Source organism: Nerophis lumbriciformis, linkage group LG20 (assembly GCF_033978685.3).
Source record: "Nerophis lumbriciformis linkage group LG20, RoL_Nlum_v2.1, whole genome shotgun sequence".
Lineage (NCBI taxonomy): Eukaryota > Metazoa > Chordata > Actinopteri > Syngnathiformes > Syngnathidae > Nerophis > Nerophis lumbriciformis.
In genome coordinates, this window is record NC_084567.2 from 23,832,501 (window position 1) to 23,852,681 (window position 20,181).

Here is a 20,181-nt window from a genome sequence, read left to right on the forward strand (position 1 = left end):
ATGTCAGCATAGTACAAAATTGCATTGTAATACAGCATACCATTTGCACTAGAAAGAGGCATACATCAACTTGCTTTAAGGAAGTGCTAAAAAGCACCAAGAGCAGAGAGTCATCAACACAAACACAAGGCATGCTTGGAAGCTCCCATACGCCCCCTTTCCCAATGCTCGACATTGCAGTACCTGCTGGTGGTGCCTGCCTGTGAGTACCCATACATTTTACAGTTTTATATGTCATATTTTCAGGACTATGGAGCGCACCGAGATAAAAGCCACAACCACTAAATTTTAGAAGACATTTTTTTTCCCCCATATATTAGCCACACCGGGACTATAAGCCGCATGTATATATATGTTTAGAAATTAATATTTACACAGAAAGATTCTGTAAATGTTTATTTACATACGATAATCATTTCCAAACTGGGCCTGTAACACGGCAATAAAACAGCTGATCAAACAAAACCGAAGTCATCGTCATGAACCCACTAGCTGCTTTCTTTTTTTTTTGTTGATAATTGTTCTGTTTGCACTCCATGTTTTGTTACATCTTCAAGGTAGTTATGTAGATGTTTTTCTCTGATTGCTCAATTCTGGCAGCCGAAAATACATAAAAAATTAACCTTGTAGCTTAATTCCCTTTCACAGACGATATAATGTAGTGCTTTCCTCTGCCTGGTTGGTGACAGTACGCACGCTATGAAGCACACTACACCTTCTCCAAGAAAACTTTGGAACATTGGGCATGAAGTTATTGGAATTTCATAGCAAATCAGAAAAATGGTCTCTGCAATGTTTGCAAATATGTATTCTTGAGTTCCAAACAAGCATGTGTTTATTATAGAGAGGCTTCTGTTGTTTTGATTTTGGTTAAGCATTTTGTTTTCCAATGTGAAAGAGCAGTGAATGAATTCATATGTCTTCGTACTTTCGTCATTATGGCTGTTAAATTGTATTCATTTTGGTCTTAAAGTCAGATTTTCTTACCTATTTGTATCTGTGTTTGTGCAAGACACTTTACCCACTTGCTCCCAGTGCCACTCACACTGGTTTAAATATAGCTTAAAGATGTACATAATGGGTTTCCCTATATAAAGCGCTTTGAGTCACGAGTGAAAACGCGTTATATAAATATAATTCACTTCACTTCACATTGTCCGACACTGTAGTCAATAAGTTCCTTCTTTTTCTCCAACCTCTTGTTGTGGAGCAGACTAGCTTGTACATGCAAATGCATATCCTTCACTGTTGTAATTTCTAATACAAAGTAGCGTATAGTTCTAACTTACATCTGTCAGTACACTCCATATGGAAGCACTAAAAACAAGGCTGAGCGCGAGAAGATGCAGTCGAAGTGGAGGCATGTACCGTATTTTCCGCACCATAAGGCGCCCTGGGTTAAAAGCCGCGCCATCAATGAACGGCATATTTCAAAACTTTGTCCACCTATAAGCCGCCCGGTGTTGTAAGCCGCATCTAACTGCGCTAAAGGAATGTCAAAAAAACAGTCAGATAGGTCAGTCAAACTTTAATAATATATTAAAAACCAGCGTTCTAACAACTCTGTTCACTCCCAAAATGTACGCAAATGTGCAATCACAAACATACGTATATCAACATGGACAGAGCTGCGTGAAAAAAGCCACCCGGCCTCTTCGCGTAAACTTAAACTTACCTTAACCACTCGCTCATCTTTTCTTCATCCATCCCTTCGAGTTAGCTTTTATGATGACGCCGGCTGGAAAGGTCTCTTTTGGCAAGGTCTTCCTTTTGAATATCACCATGGGTGGAAGTTTCTGGCCATTAGCATGGCAAGCTAGAACCACAGTGAAGGATGACTTCTCATTCCCTGTGCTGCGAATATTCACCGTACGTGCTCCCGTTGTATCCACAGTGCGGTTCACAGGAATATCAGTTGCTGTGAAATAGTAATCCGTGTGCGGATGGAGAGATTGCGTCTTTTCATGAACCGGATCCCTGACGCTTAGTAGGAGCCATTTTGTGGTCTTTACAGATGTAAACACACAAAGGAAATGAAACGTACGGTATATCCGCGCGCTTTTTCTTCTTCTACGCGGGCGGGTGGTTGCTTACAGTAGAAGAAGAAGCGCTTCCTGTTCTATGGGGGCGGGTGCTTACCTTGGCGGTTGCTTGCGTAGAAGAAGAAGCGCTTCCTGTTCTACCGGGAAAAAAGATGGCGGCTGTTTACCGAAGTTGCGAGATCGAAACTTTATGAAAATGAATCGTAATATTAATCCATATATAAAGCGCACCGGGTTAAAAGCCGCACTGTCAGCTTTTGAGTACATTTGTGGTTTTTAGGTGCGGCTAATAGTGCGGAAAATACGGTAAATAAGACTGTGCACCAAATGAAGCATCCTGAAGTACGGTCAGAAAGGGGCTTGAATATGGTCTGTAAAACAATCTGTGCGATTTTTTTAGCAAAGAACCACCATTGCATGTTATGTAGACAGACCACAAGGAAGCGATTTAAATGTAGAAAAAACTATTATATTACGACCCCTATAAATTTGACTTGTGTAAACCTGCAGAAACTCGAGCTAAGCAAGATATGTTTGTTAAAAAAATGTTTTTATTATTATTCTGTTAAGTTAAGTAGTAAAGAGTTCTATTTAGGAACTTTGTTTTGTTATTTTGCATAAAAATATATAACTATTGGACATTTTTAAAGGGGAACTGCACTTTTTAAAAAATTGTGCCTGTGGTTCACAGTCATTACGAAAGACATGACAATGGATGGATTTTGTTTAATGCAGTCTAATTTGTAAATAAAAGTCTGCTTACAGTGGAGCCTATGGGAGGTCTGATATTTCGTCCACAAAATCCAAAAAATAACCATTGAAAAAACGCCAACAATAAACAATTTACATTTTGTGACTTGAATATTAACCACTAGGGATATTGTTTTTATAAGCGCTAATGCAGGCAAACTATTTATAGTGGCGCCGTGATCATGACCATGTGTGCCGATGTTGACATCATCGAATAGTCTGCTGCTTTCTCGTTTCCTTGCTCTCTGTAAGTTTATTGTAGATCATAAATTATGTATCTCACCTGGACAAAAGAAGTCTCAGTAGGTATTTTGACAAGTTGGTACACTTTGACAGCCATTTAGAACCCGAAAATAGCGAGAACGACGCGCACACCTCTTTTCTCTGCAAGGATTATGAGTCATATTTCATCTAATTGGGAATATATGAACATCCCAGCAGTCATCTTAATGACAGCAGTGATGTTTTACTGTTTGTTGGCTGTCACTAAGTCTGCAGTGAGCAGTTCTCAGTGATGAAGAAAAAAAAGCAAATGTGATGCATTTTTGGAGTTAATGTGCCGCGTATGCTTAAAATGGTCAAAATACGTAAAAATTAAATGTTATTATAAATGTGCCCGTTACTACATTACGTATATATTTACAGCATGTATATACAACCTCAATGGAGGTGTTTGGATGTTTTGTTAAGGGCTTTATTGGCGGAATTAAACGGCTCCCATATGCTCCATTGTAAGCAAACTTTTGATTGCATTTATTTAATATTTAGAATGCAAAAAAAACATCCATCGTCATGTCTCTCATAACGATTGTGATCAATAGGCAAAGTTCCCCCAAAAAGTGCAGTTTCCCTTTATGAACTTATATCAAAAATGAGTGAATATGTGAAATATTTTATGAAACAAAACACTCACTGTCTCTAAGTGTTGTCAAATTGTTTTTCATCTACAAAATATAGTTAAACAGATCTTAATTGGGTATTTTTTTCCCCATTTTTCATATCGGATCATAAGCCCTGTATTGTATTTTGTATTGTATCGGGAGTTGATTATTTTGTTATACCCCAAGTAAAGAAATGTTTTTAATAATAGTCAATTCATTTAGGAAATAATCTATCAGATACTCTGGTTCCTAGATAATATTACTCCGCATACTGATATGCGAAAAATTGTGTGCTGTACCCTCTGCAGATATACCAATGTTTTGGATTTAAAATTTCTTTGACATACTTCTTGCCTTTTGTTGAAAAAAAACATGTGTTAGCCAAAGACCAGACATTGTCCAAGATCACACAGGGCAACTTAAATTGCCTCTTCTTTTCCCCTCCACCCTGCAGCCTCTGGTTGTGTTTGTGTCATATTTCAGCCAGTATATCCATAGATCTGACCACCACTGACTACCACATCAGCGGGTCTTATGGTAAACTCTCCCAAACAGCATGTTTGCGAAAAGCATGATAAAAAATAAAGGTAGGAAATTGTTTTGAGGGTCTGAGTTTAGGTTCCTGCTGCAGAAGACACAAAAGATTTGGACTAAGGGACTAATGTGCCCTTGAGTAAAGCACTAAACACATGCGGATTCCACTTAACATATGATATCTCTGACATAATAATAATGAAAATAATGGATTAGGTGTATATAGCTTTTCCAGACACTTAAAGCGCTTTACAGTGAGAGCTGAGAACCCATCATTCATTAACTCTACATTCACACCTTGATGGTAGTAAGTTACATTTGTAGCACAGCTGCCCTGGGGTAGACTGACGAAAGTGTGGCTGACAATTTATGCCTACGGCCTCTCCGACCGCCACCAATCATTCATTCACATTCATACACCAGTGTGAGTGGAGCTAGGAGCAAGGTGGGTGAAGTGTCTTGCCCAAGGACACTGACAGGGATGGCAGAAGGACGGCCGCCCTACCATTTGAGCCAACATAAGTCTGCTTTAGGGCTGCAGCTATTGATTATTTTACTAATTGAGTAATCCATCAATTAGTTTGTTCAATTAATCGAGTATTCGAATAAAACACACTTTATAGCCTCAATACGTATTTTAGGAAAAATAGTTGAAAAACTATTTTCTGCTTGCCGTAACCTTCATTTTTTTTTTGAATGCACATCATCAAAATTGAAATTGTACTTTTAACATGTACATAAATAAAAATATATTTTTAAAAACTGTCCGCCACACAGATCACAGCACACACACACAATCGCTCTCGTGTGGTCTATTGCAGCGGCCAGACACTTTGCCCGCATATTTAAATATCCGAGCCCTCCACGCGGTCCGGATTTAAATTTGTTTAATGAATTACACGTAAAGCGATTAATTGAAACAACAGAATATGAATACAAGCTTTTATTAATTGAATTAGTTGATTTGATCGATTAATTGTTGTTTGCTTGCATTCCTGCATAAGTATGTAAGTAAGTAACATTTATTTGCATAGCACCTTTCACAGACAAAAAAGCCACAAGATTATTCACAACACATGTAAAATATCAGAAATTACACTTAATATAAAAGGCCAATATGCAATATAAAAGCACAATATAAAAACCAGGCGTGTGACTTTTCTGTCTATAGTCGGAAATCCGTCTTTTTTATCTCTGTAAAAATATAAAAAATAATTTCCGTTTTTCTTTGTTTTTTCTGACCTGCAATGTGTGTTAAAATCTTGATCCGTCTCTTTGCCATACCTGCCAACGACTGCGGTTTTCCCGTAATGAGTACGGTTTTTGATAATCCAGTGGTAAAAACTATGGTTTTCCATTAAAAATTATTAACTTAAGAATTGAAGCTATGTAGCAAAGCAACTCCACGGGCGGGGGACAAAATATACAGGAAACATCAAAGATGATTGGGTTGATTTATGTATAAGAAAATCCATGATTGGTTGGTTGGTTTACTATGATGTCACGATTGGTTAAGATTAGGGCAAAACATTACAGACATGCCAATCAGAGGCAAGCTAGAGCGGGTCATCAAACCAGGAAGGGAAATCACAACAGCATGCGCACCCCAAATGACGACAAGAGAGTCGGAGAGGAAAAGAAGGAATATTCAAGCGGGCGATTTATATATGTAAAAAACTAGTGGAAGATGGCAGAGGGATTCTCTCTTCCTTAGATTTCTTTTAGCTATGTAGACAATGTTCAGGAAAGCCTCAATGCGTCTACTTGGCCACATTTGGACGAATGTATTCTTCTGGATAAAACAATGCCCAAAACATTCATTTCAGTTGTTTACTATGTAAGCCCAAATCAAAACTGCTCTCGACATGGAAGACGTGGACTACACATTTAAGAACACACATGATAGTGGCAGACATGTGATGACTTTTGCTACAGTATAGTCTGTCTAAATGCTAAATTTCATTTTCACTGGTGTTTTAAAACAAGACAGTAGCTGACAGTTTTTTCATTATTTCTACTGTTTATATTTTGACATTGAATAGTTGAATCATTTTGAAACATAAACAACGTGACTGCACAATATTTATTTCATGCTATAAATCACAAATGGCTATTCAGATAAAGGAAGTTAGCAAATAGAATAAACTTTGTTTGTTCTCTTTATGATTTTTGCATTTGGAGCCGTTAGAAGTGGAGAGGGAGTCAAAGAGACAGAAATTGGCAATAAAATCCAAGGCAGAATCCACTAAAGCAGAAACAAAAAGGGAAAATGCAAGCTGCTCAGAAATGTGCCATTATGGCTCATGTCAGAGCCATCAGAACAAGAATTAACCAAAGTTATGTGTAAATAATGTAAATAACGAGATGAACGATCTGTGGCTGCGAAGTGAACACTAGTAAGGTTGTAAATACTGTATAGAGTAGGCTAATCCATGTGGTTCCAGTGGATGTGAACACAAGTTGTAATTACTGTAGTGACTAAATAACATAGTGACTGAAACAGACATAGTGATTCACTTGGATGAATGGGGTATGTATTTATGTAAACTCTGTTGATAATTTTTCAATTCTTTAAACACTAAAACATCTTTAAATGGTGCTTTTTTGCTAATTTTAGCATGTTCAATTGCTGAAAAACCAGGAGCTTTGTCATTCTGTGACACCGTTTCCCTAAGTTTAGAGATGTTCCTTAAATGAAAGAAGCAGTTCCTCATCAGCTGCTTACAATGTTGCACTAATGACATGTTTCTGTCTAAGATAACTCCCAAGTTTAATCCCTGGAATTGAATCATCAAGTGCAATAACCAGTGTTATTGCACCTGAGCCAGTGTCTGCATTGAGCCGCAGAGAGTTATTGCTTAGGCATTGTTTTATGTCCATTACACAGTGAAGCAAGGAATTAAGCTTCTGGATCTCAGACAGCTTAAAAGAGCAGTAGAGCTGGATGCCATTAGCAAAAAAGTGAAAAGAAACATCACTAAACCTTTGAATGATATTTCCCAAAGGGTTCAAATACAGCAAAAATAATATGGAACCCAAAATGGAACCCTGAGGCATGCCACACAACAAATCTGCTGACCCAGACCTTATTTGATTAGCTGTAACACTAAAGCTTTGCCCAGACAAATATGAAGAGAACCACTTACCCTGACAGTTCTTGATCCCTTAGTCTTCTCAGCAAAACCTGATGGTCAACAGTGCCGAAGGCTGAGGACAGGGAGAACCAGAACAGTGCATTTTCCACAATCAGCAGACATCATAATGTCGCTGGACACTTCCAGTAAGGCCATTTCCGTACAGTGCTGTTTACGGCAACCGGACTGAAATGACTTACCGTATTTTTCGGACTATAAGTCGCAGTTTTTTTCATAGTTTGGCCGGGGGTGCGACTTTTACTCAGGAGCGACTTATGTGTGAAATTATTAACACATTACCGTAAAATATCAAATAATATTATTTAGCACATTCACGTAAGAGACTAGACAAACAGTATAAGATTTCATGGGATTTAGCGATTAGGAGTGACAGATTGTTTGGTAAACGTATAGCATGTTCTATATGCTATAGTTATTTGAATGACTCTTACCATAATATGTTACGTTAACATACCAGGCACGTTCTCAGTTGGTTATTTATGCGTCATATAACATACACTTATTCAGCCTGTTTTTCATTATTCTTTATTTTGAATTGCCTTTCAAATGTCTATTGTTGGTGTTGGGTTTTATCAAATAAATTTCCCCAAAAATGTGACTTATACTCCAGTGCGACTTATATGTTTTTTTCCTTCTTTATTGTGCATTTTCGGCCGGTGCGACTTATACTCCGGAGCGACTTTTACTCCGAAAAATACGGTATGTATGTTACTTAGGTCGAGAAAAAATGTCAGCTGTTCACAGACCGCCTTCTCAAAAATCTTAGACAGGAACCGAGAGCCTGGAAATGGGCCTAAAAGTATTTCGATCAGTCTAAGCCTGCTTTTTCACAGTAATGGCTCCACTATGGCATGCTTTAAAGCAGGGGTCCCCAAACTACGGCCCGCGGGCCGGATCCGGCCCCCCAGCATCCAAAATCCGGCCCACGGGAAGTCCCAGGTTAAAACATTTTTATTTTTGTATTTTTATTTTTATTTAATTTTTTTTTATCTTTCCATTCTAATCCATTTTCTACCGCTTGTTACTCTCGGTGTCTCCTAGCCGCTCAGGCCAATCATACTGTCTAAAAATGAATTTTCCCATCGATAACGTGACAATGTTAAATGTTGATGAACATCAATGTTAATTGATGTTAAATGACAAAACGGATTGTAAAGACAATGTATATATGTACAGTATATATACACACATATACATATATATATATATATATATATATATATATATATATATATATATATATATAAATATGTGTGTGTGTATATATATATATATATATATATATATATATATATATATATATATATATATATATATATATATACATACAGCCCGGCCCCCAGCCAAATTTTTTTAACCCAATGCGGCCCCCCGAGTCAATAAGTTTGGGGACGCCTGCTTTAAATAAAGCATTGGGAAACACACCCTTAGACAAAGAGAGGTTTTCCGTTTTGGTAACACAAGGGCCAATTTCCTCAAAATATTTTTGGAAGACCCAATAAGGATTCTGTAGGACGTCAGATGAACAAGAAGAAGGCTTCATCTTGGTCACCAGTGCTGAAATATCAGCCGCCACAGTCCTAAATGAGGACCACATGCTGGGGACAGCCTCAAAGACAGCAAGGGTACCACACGGAAGGGGTGGGATTTTATCCTTAATTATCTTGATTTTGTCGGTGAAGAATCTCAAAAAGGCACTGTAGTCAGCTTTGCAAAAAACGGGAGCAGCAGGACATACAAGAAAATGTATGGTGTCAAACAACACTTTGGGATTTATACTAGTTGACAGATCTGGCATTTTCAACCATCTCATTGTAGGATAACACAAGATCCCTGAGATGGAGCCTGTGCACCTCAAGGTTAGTGGATTTCCACAGGCATTCAGTCTTTCGACATAGTCTATTAAGTCTTAGGATATATTCATTAATCCATGGGAATGCTTTTTTCTGTGTAAACAAGTTGGATTTAACAGGAGCCACCAGATCCAGAATTGTCACACAGTGATTGTTAAAACAGTGAATGAAATCGTCCACATCGAGACAGTCCATGACTAAAAGAGAATCAAACATATCATAAAATCTGTCTGCAGTATTAGCAGTGATAACACGCCTCTGAGACCTTACTTTTGAGGGCTTGGGCTCAGAACTAAAGTGCAGATCAAACAAAAAAGACTATGATCACCCATGTGGACATCATTTACAGACACTTTTAAAATGTCTACGCCAAGCGTTTAAACTTAAGTCTAAAATATGGCCTTTTTGGTAAGTGGGCTCATATACATGCTGCTCAAAATTAAAAGTTTCAGTTAATCTTAAAAGTTCCATTGCGGAGCAAGATGAGCCGCCATCAACATGAAGGTTAAAATCCCCAAAAATCAAAACCGGTTCCAATTTAATTATTTAAGACAAGAAGTCAGTAAAATCCTTTAAAAAGACAGCACCGGGGCCAGGAGGAGGGATGACGACCCCACCTTGACCATCTGCGATTCAAACGAAGGGAATTCTTGGGACTGGATCACTTTGCATGTCTACTCATCCCTGTGCACAAAAGCCAGGCCACCACCACGGCAACAGGGGCGGGACTTCCCGACAGCAGAACAGCCAGCTGGGCAGAGTTCATTTGAATGAATAAACTCTTCCTCTCTCTGCCATGTCTCAGAAAGACACATAATATACATTTTTTTTCTTGAGAAAAGATTGTTCAATGAAAAGGATTTATTCGCAATTGAACGTTCAACAGGCCAAAGTGGAGTTTGGATGACGTCACAAAAGCAGTTTCTGTGTTGTGCAGCAGGATTGGTCGAAGGCACGTCCAACAGTCATGTGGACTCCAGCTGGCCGGCACAAATACGGAAGTATATGATGGCTACGTAAACTCCTTATCACAACTCCAGCGCTGTGGAGAGTCCAGGACACTTGTAGTCCAAGCAGGCAGCACACATCGAGGAAAGGAATCTGGCGCAGGGGTCAAGCATGATGGCAGTTATGACTGCCGAAGACAGCGGAGCCCCACACGCGCTGCAACACGCTTTCGCTTGACCTGGATACCGGACCACGAGCCTCTTTTCTTCAATTTTTTGCGGACCTTGCCCGGCGCCTGACATAGCAGCCAGTATTCTGGTGCATCGCGATCAATTATAAAAGGAGGGAACGATTGCTTGTTCCTGTCCCTTGTATCAAACAAGCTCTCCATTGACTCTCTGATACTAAACAAAGAGTCCCGATCATAAGTCCGTAAAGCCAAGACACATCCATTGGTGTTTTGGGTTGATATGATCACATATGTTGTAAAAATAATCATTAAAAATCGACACAGCGGGAGACGAGCTGTGGCACCGCCAGTAACAGGCGCCATCTTGATCTCTCAAGTCATGCAGTTGAGTGAAAATTAAATTTCTCCTTGAGGGATTATAATCAGTCTAATAAACTAAAAAATAAACAAATGAAAAGGAGAGGCAGCATTTTTGATTAGATTAGATTTCTTCATTCGTACCTGCAGGTAAATTTGGCTCGCAGTGAGACATTTACACAAAACATTATACCGTAATAAATAACAGTAAAATAGCTACACAATTTGTCATCATACCTGTCATAATTCCATGCTTACCTCATAAAGTACATTAATATATAAAGTGGCTACCTTCAAAGTAGGGCTGGGCGATTATACGATATTACCTCAATCAAACATGGCGGACATGTGTTTTAGAAAATAGCGCAGTAGGAAACAGTAGGGGAAGCAACGATGCTTGGTATAACCCCACATGGAACAATCTGTCTTTATTGACGTTGTCCTGTGTGTGTCTGTTAATGTGAGCGTGTGTTTGTGTCCGTGGGTGCGCGAACATCTCTGTCCTCTGTCACGAAAGTCAGGCTTGTCACGGTTATTAATGTCAATCAGTTTTGTGCCACTTCCCCCTTACACAGTTGGAAGTGGAGTTCAGAAGAACAAAATAAAGAAATGTGACTAACAATAGTATAGAAGTTGAAGCACAACATTTAGAAGGAGCAGCAACTTTAATGACAGGCTTTACTCCCACTTGTCTGCTGCATCTCAAGTTGTAATCCTGCCCTAAATGTGGACTCGCAGGCAGGCACAGAATGTGATTGGTCTTGCCTGGGAAAATAAACATGCCTCTGATTTAATCAAAAACTTTTTTTTTTTAATCTAAATATTTTAGATTCAGACTTTGTGTTTGCTCTGTTTCAACTCTTCTGATATAACATGTACTAAAAAAAACTGTAGACACTCATGTTCAAATAATTTGTGAGTTTGTGGATAAAAAAATGTTCCTGAAATAGTCATCAAATGTGTGTTATGTGTTGGTAAACAATTTTTTACAGTACATCAAATTCAAACTACACTTTAATGTACTTTCATTAAATATAAGCTACTATATTTGAGTTTAATAAAACTCTACAATCTAGGTCACTGCTTGCCTTTTGCCCAAGCAATGGTGAGAAGTACTGATGTATACAAGTAATCAATGCAGATAATATTTTTTACCATTTTAAAGTGTTGTTTAGTAAAAGTTAACGTAGTATAGTATAGTATTCAGTACACCACTGATACATTGTTTAATGCAGCATTAAGTTTGTGATGACAAGAAAAATACCATTAGAACTTTGAGAGTAAAAAAAGTTGTTCTCTTTACCCCCACAAAACGTACCAAAAAAGAAGCGAAATTGTGGCCCTTTAAAACCGAGGTACGGACTATAGCGTGGGTTACCTGTACCGTTGCACCTCTAGTTAACACAATCATATATATGAAAAAAATGACAGTTGTTAGCATATATTACATTGATCAAACATTGCGGAAATGTCTGGTACAAAATATTGCAGTAGTAAGTAGCGGGTATGCAAAGGTACTCTGTATAATTCTGCACGGGCCAATCCGCCTTTAAATTTTTTTTTAATATTAATCGAAATTGGATGATATGAAAAAAGCTTTTTTTTTCCATATCGCCCAGCCCCACCTAAGTTCATGGCATAAAGTGGCATTCCTCATATTATTTTCGACTTTATCAACATCCACATCATCAACATCACTGTCAATGCCACAACTATTGTCAAGGGATTCACTAATTATATTTCTGTTAAGATATATGTTGGCTGCAGGGACAAAACTAGACCTATGTCTTTTAGTTTTGGTCCTAGGAACGCTGTACCTGCGGCCAGATGGTAGGAGTAGGTACATTGGGTGAGACGTGTCCACAAAGATGGAACCAATGAGACGCTGCAGCTGTTTTATATACTGGGCTTCTGGGTTAGGCGGTGACTGTTTCTCACCGCTAGTCTAGCTAGCCCTTTTGAAGACCTGGCTCAGTGACTTTCTGCTCTTTAAAGACAGGTTATCAAACCATGTCACTATACAGAACATGAGGACAGACTCAATAAAAGCATTGGGGATCAGCTTCATCAGTGACCTGTCAATAGGAAAGTGACAGTTTCCTTAAACAGAAATGACTCTGGTGTCCCTTCTTACACACAGCTTCACAATTGTCATCAAAGGTAACTAGGGTCTATGATTGAACCGAGAGACTTGTAAGATTGAACAAGTTCAACAGTCTGACTCTTGGTGTATGTGACGTCATGTGGCAGGGCTTGCTTTTTAAAATCGAAGAGCAGACTTTATCGGATAGTGCTCCATTATCCCACTTACATTCTGCCTCTTATTAGTTAGGAAGTCAAGGGACCAACCCACAATATTCATTCTCAGGCCAAACTGTTGTAGGAGCTGCTTTGCTAAAATGTGGGGCTACATTAGTTGAAGGCCACTGAGAAATCAGTACATAAAAGTCTGGCGCTTGACCCGACTTGCTCAACATGTTTGACAGTCTGGTACGGTAGGGTATCTGTAGCATCCTCTACCCCTCTATTTGGTCTGAATTGGATCTAGTTTCTACCCTGCTACTGTCAGAATCTCGGCTTTGACAAGTCTCAAAGGATTTCAGAAATTTTGATGAGAGAGACACTTGTCTTGGATCGTTTAGAACCTCAAGGCAGCTTGCCTTAGGGATGGGGACTACTACCGTATCATTCCAGATTGCAGGGACATGTGACTATAAAGACTTATTGAAAGATAGGGTTTAGGTCTCAGGCACAATATTTGAGTAAGCGTCCACATATGTTGTCTGGGCCATGACTCTTCTCTAATTTAACTGAGGAAAAAGTCATTTTCCACTTCTCTAAGGTCTATATTAAAATGATTGTCATCCATCACTTCATGCCTCTGCTCTTGGACCTCATTAAAATCATGCTTGTTGTTAAAACAACTGTAAAATCGATTTAGAGCAATTGTAAGCTCAGTGTCTGAGTTTAAGCGATCTATACTCATCTGACTACTCTGAGCTTTGGAGGCCTGCTATGGTTTTCATACTAGACTAAGCAGAGCCAATGTTATTTGTAACCATCTTATCCTCTAGCTTAGATTTTGTATTTCTATTTTGCCTTTGAGATTTCTGTCCTCAGCTCTCTTTTAATAATAAAGTGCACACAGTTAGGGTCCGCGGGGCCAAAGGGAGATTTTTGTAGGTGTCGTTTCTTGAACCCATTCCATTGGGCAGGACACATATTGATAAACGTTCCTAATCGTATTTTTATCAGAAACATTGTTAAAACCTCCTAAAATAAAATTAGGATCGCCGGGCGAGATTGACAGCAGTTTTTGCATCACCTGAAAACAGATTAACAGGAAGAATCAGGTTTAGGATGTATATACACCATAGTTATAAGTTGCAGAAACTCCCGAGGAAGGTAAATGGACGTAACGATACAGAAATGATTTCGACGTCCTTATTGCAAATTTGTTCTCTGACAGTCACATAAGGACATACTGTACATTTCCCCCCGCCCCGACATGTCCCCGTTTCCTCAGCATGTCTTGTCCATCCGGAAAGATACTCCAAAACCGTTTAGGGCCAGGTCATCGTCCTCGTTGCTCTCCGTAAGCCACAATTCGGTTAATGCCAGGACCTCGAATTCTTTGAAGTCTTTCTGATATTGTACGTTTTCCTTGAATTTGTCAAGTTTCTGAACGTTGGCTTGCATCAAAGAGGGCAGGGGAAACGATAGAGACATCGTTTTTTCGGCCGCAACATGACACCGCCCGTTTGCCTCCCTTTCTCACCCTCACAGCTGTAGATACACTTAAAAACGCTGGTAGCACCGTTATGCCTCTCACACGAGCTGCAACAGGTGAAAAAATTTCCGCATAACGACAGGGTGCCCATTAGGTCGATCGCGAGCTACCGGTCGATAGCGGAGGGTGTGTCAGTCGATTGCCAGCCAGGCATTAAAAAAATACACCTAAAAATTAGCGATCATCAATCTTCACTATGACGTCACTTTCATCATTTGATTGACATTCACGGCACCCTAGGTTCTTGTGAGATGACGCTGGCTGCTGCGAGCTCAGTACTAAGAAAAAAACGACGGGCAAAATGGCAATGGCAATCCTGCCTGCGCTAACAAAATAGAAGTCTCAGAAAGCTAACACACACAAGCTAGCAAGCTACGTAGTTTGCCGTCAATGTATTTTTTGTAAAGTGTATAAAAACAAGAATGGAATATGGACGAATAAGATGCCAAAAACTAACCACTTTCATGTTGTATTGGACAAAAAAGAGTATGTTTTTTCTCCTCCACAATGTAAATTCAATTGTAAGTTAGTTGTAAGTCACAATTGTAAGTTATCAGCACGACTGTGAATCCTGTCTGATTCCAATCAATGCAAGCCATTAGAATCAGGTAATACACAAACGTATATTTTTGTCTACTTGTTAAACATGCTTTTATTTGTATTAGACACCTTTAACATGTTAACAAAAATGTCTGTTTGAATAAATGAATATATATATATATATATATATATATATATATATATATATATATATATATATATATATACACACACACACACACAGTCGTGGTCAAAAGTTTACATACACTTGTAAAAAACATAATGTCATGGCTGTCTTGAGTTGCCAATCATTTCTGCAACTCTTATTTTTTTGTGATAGAGTGATTGGAGCACATACTTTAGTTTAGTTCTTTTATGAATTTATTATGGGTCTACTGCAAATGTGACCAAATCTGCTGGGTCAAAAGTATAAATACAGCAATGTTAATATTTAGTTTCATGTCCCTTGGCAAGTTTCACTGCAATAAGGCGCTTTTGGTTGCCATCCACAAGCTTCTGGCAAGCTTCTGGTTGAATTTTTGACCACTCCTCATGACAAAATTGGTGCAGTTAAGCTAAATTTGTTGGTTTTCTGACATGGCTGTTTTGTTCAGCATTGTCAACATGTTCTCAATGTGGTTTAAGTCAGGACTTTGTGAAGGCCATTCTAAAACCTTAATTCTAGCCTGATTTAGCCATTACTTTACCACTTTTAACGTGTGTTTGGGGTCAAGGTCCTGTTGGAACACCCAACTGCGCCCAAGACCCAACCTCCGGGCTGATCATTTTAGGTTGTCCTGAAGAATTTGGAGGTAATCCTTTTTTTTCATTGTCTCATTTACTCTCTCTAAAGCACCAGTTCCATTGGCAGAAAAACAGGCCCAGACCATAATACTACCACCCCCATGCTTGAGGGTAGGGATGGTGTTCCTGGGATTAAAGGCCTCACCTTTTCTCCTCCAAACATGTTGTTGGGTATTGTGGCCAAACAGCTAAATTTTTGTTTCATCTGACCACAGAACTTTCCTCCAGAAGGTCTTATCTTTGTCCATGTGATCAGCAGCAAACTTAAGACGAGCCTTAAGGTGTCACTTCTGGAGCAAGGGCTTCCTTCCTGCATGGTAGCCTCTCAGTCCATGGCGATGCAAAACACGCTTGACTGTGGATACTGACACCTGGGTTCCAGCAGCTTCCAATTAATTGCAGACCTGCTTTTTGGTGGTTCTCGGTTGACTATTGATCATGCTGACCAATTTTCTCTCAGCAGCAGGTGATAGCTTGCGTTTTCTTCCTGATCGTGGCAGTGACAAAACTGTGCCGTGCACTTCATACTTACAAACAATTGTCTGCACAGTTGCTCTTGGGACCTTAAGCTGTTTTGAAATCGCTCCAAGTGACTTTCTTGACTTGTTCAAGTCAATGATTCGTTTTTTCAGATCTGTGCTGAGTTCCTTTGACTTTCCCATTGTCGCATTTGTAACCGAGTCTAATGACTGCATCACATGAGCCCTATTTAAATGGGCTCAGAGAAGTCGACAGGTGTTGTCAATCATAATCACGCACATGACGTTAAGAGGCCATGCCATGAAGCTAATTTGATTTGATTGTAACTTTTCTACATCACCAAAATTGATAATGTATGTTGCTGTGTGTATACTTTTGACCCAGCAGATTTGGTGACATTTTGCGTGCGTGCGTGCGTGCGTGCGTGCGTGTATGAGGTAGATAAACTCGACCTGGTCATTTGAAAAGTAGCTCGCCTGCTGACAAAGTGTGGGTACCCCTGGGGTTGAGGGTATCCTTTTCCACCACCAAGGGCACTCTAATGTAGTCATAGCATAAAATGATGAATAAAACCAATGACTTAAAAGTATAGAAACATAAAAACACTGACACAAAGTCACCAACTTCTCAGTCAAACTCACTGCTGGTTTCTGTGTGTGCATGCGCCCAAGCTTGCAAATGTAAAGTTAACCTCAAACCTGTGCAACTTGTGCGCAACTGTTTGAAAAAGCTGCTGGGAAATCAGGCATTTTTGGCCGCAAACAATCGCATAAAAAAACCTAGTGAGACTGGTAATATAATTTAATTAATGTCACTCTTGCAAATAATTGCTGACATCTGCCACCTTGCACATAATAAATAATTAGAACAATTTGAAAAAACCTAAAAAGTCAAGAAACTTGCAGTTAAGGAGGGGATACTGGTACAAATGGGCCTCGCATGAGTGCGCCATTAATATTCTACCTGCAACATTTCATCTTTTTGTCCTCCATTTTCTGTTTAAAAATTCCTTAATTCTCCAGATGAAGACCGGCCCATTTGCGGAGCACTCCAACCAGCTGTGGAACATCAGTGCTGTTCCTTCCTGGTCCAAAGTTAACCAAGGCCTGATCCGAATGTATAAGGCTGAGGTGAGAGTACTTCTTTCACTTTCCAGTTCATTCACCTCATGACTGCATACAATTTTACTTGGGTTTTTATATACCCCATTTTCAGTATGGCTCGGGTTTAGGTGCAAATTTCGACCAAAAAAATGTGTCTTGTTTTTTATTCTTATCTTAGTTTTAGTGCTTCTTTTATTGAATATGGCTGCAAAATAAGTCGCCATACAACCAAATATATTTTTAGCATACATTATTAGTTCAAAGAGCCTTAGAGTTCATGTTTCCAGATTATCACTAAACACACCACACCGCTACGATAAGTCTAGCTGAATAATGAGAGGTAATATGGCGCTTAACAGCCATTTGTCGTAGTTTTATAGAATCTGAGCTTGCACTGTCACCTTGATGTCAGAGATAGAGTTTACTGTATCTAAGAGACCTACAAGCAGTGCTTTAAATGTACCCAACTTGGCGCAGATTACTCTAAAGGGGCCCTATTATTCAAAACCAACTTTTTGTTCCTATTGGTACCTGCTTTTGTGTATTTGGGATCTGCATAAGTCCCGAAAATTGAAAATCAAATGGTGGAAGCATTGCGGGAAATATTTGTAGCAATCTTGTCTTCTTTTATACAACCTCCAAACAGTTCGTTTGGAATTTGCACAACCTGTGACGGCACCGGTTGGGAAAAACGTCACTGTATTATCCATATATATATGGGATAAATGTACCCAGAGTGCCTTGCGCGCGTCTACGTATCTTCCACTGTTGCCATTTCTAATATAAAGTAACATAAACTTCTAACTCATCTGTCGGTAGACTTGCAATAGAATCGCTAAAAACTCCAACAAAGTAGAGGCACGTAAATAAGCCCGCCCACATAACAGAGCATCCTGAAGAGACAATCAGAAAGCATCTTGAAAACGATTTGTAAATCATAATCTATTTTGACCGAAGAACTACCATTACATGTTATATAGTCCGCAGGGAAGTGTTTTTAATGTAGAAAAATAATCTTGGTATGACCCCTTTAAAGATTTTTTCCATCATGTATTCACTGCTGATGTCAAGAGAGGAGGGGCGACCGGCAGTTTGCCAGAATACGTAAGACTGCACGTATAGTTGCGGAGTCACAACATTGTGACGTGTTGTGTGTCGCGTAAAGCTGTCTCATGTATGCGTGTGATTACACCAGTTAAAGTCATCTGATCACACAACTGATGTCTGTGGCACCAGTGCCAGAACTTAGATAAATGTGAGAAACACCATTGATTGTAAGAATAATACAAAATGTCAATGTACGGATGGAAATGTATGAATGTATGTATGAACACCTTACTCTCTTAAAGGAGCCGCCCTTATCCTGTAGTGATAAGCACCGGCAACATGAAAATAAAACAATATGCCACTGTGTAGATTACTGTTACAGCAGGGGTGTCAAACTCGTTTTCATTGAGGGCGACATTGCAGTTATGGTGGCCCTCAGAGGGCCGCTATTTACAGTGAATATATATGAATTATAATCTATAATCTCATGATATTACGCAATTCTCAATGCATTTGATTACTTTTTTTTCCACGTATTGATGGATAACGTACTTGTTTTTGAATTCATAAGTCAGGGGGCAAGCATTTTATTGTAACAAAAAAATTGTGAAATTTATGTTAATACACAGTTGTCCCAACTTTTTCCATCAAGGGCCGCATACTAAAAGAATTTACTAAAAATATGTGAAGGCTATTTTTATATATTTTCTTTTGTAAGAAAAATGCTAAAAACATACATTACATATATTTATAGACAAAGTGTAGTGTCAGCTTTGTTTTATAGGGGACAAAGTGCACTATTACTAATTATTACAAGGGTAAAAAAAACAACATTAAAAGTGGAAAAACAAAACTGTAATATAATGAGTAAAGGCTGAATTCGTTACTAATAATAATACAATGTGACACAAAGCTGACTCTAAGTTTTGTATTTAAAAACTGTATATATAATATCTCTTTTTTTTAATCTTTTTTTTTATGAAATTGAAATAAAATTAAATGCCCCCCACATACTTTGACTTTTGACTAAGTGGAATAAGTTTGGACACCCCTGAGTTAGTCCATTCATCCATCCATCCATCTTCTTCCACTTATCCGAGGTCGCCTCGCGGGGGCAGCAGCCTCAGCAGGGAAGCCCAGACTTTCCTCTCCCCGGCCACTTCGTCCACTCCTCCAAGGGATCCCAATGCGTTCCCAGGCCAGCCGGGAGACATAGTCTTCCCAAAGTGTCCTGGGTCTTCCCCGTGGCCTCCTACCGGTCGGACGTGCCCTAAACACCTCCCTAGGGAGGCGTTCGGGTGGCATCCTGACCAGATGTCCGAACCACTTCATCTGGCTCCTCTCGATGTGGAGGAGCAGCGGCTTTACTTTGAGCTCCCCCCGGATGGCAGAGCTTCTCACCCTATCTCTAAGGGAGAGCCCCTCCACCCGGCGGAGGAAGCTCATTTCAGCTGCTTGTACCCATGATCTTGTCCTTTCGGTCATAACCCAAAGCTCATGACCACAGGTGAGGATGGGAACCTAGATCGACCGGTAAATTGAGAGCTTTGCCTTCCAGGTCAGCTCCTACTTCACCACAATGGATCGATACAGCGTCCGCATTACAAAAGACGCCGCACTGATCTGCCTGTCGATCTCACGATCCACTCTTCCCTCACTCGTGAAAAAGACTCCGAGGTTCTTGAACTCCTCCACTTGGGGCAGGGT

At 39.4% G+C, this 20,181-nt stretch overlaps 1 protein-coding gene across 1 annotated transcript in view; it reads left to right on the forward strand.

The window, feature by feature from the left end:
• Positions 1–20,181, forward strand: part of ptpa (protein phosphatase 2 phosphatase activator) — a 101,142-nt gene that overhangs the window by 67,710 nt on the left and 13,251 nt on the right. The window contains exon 9 of the mRNA XM_061980612.2: positions 17,347–17,454. Coding sequence (XP_061836596.1) covers positions 17,347–17,454 — 108 coding nt within the window. The remainder of the gene's footprint in view (positions 1–17,346; positions 17,455–20,181) is intronic.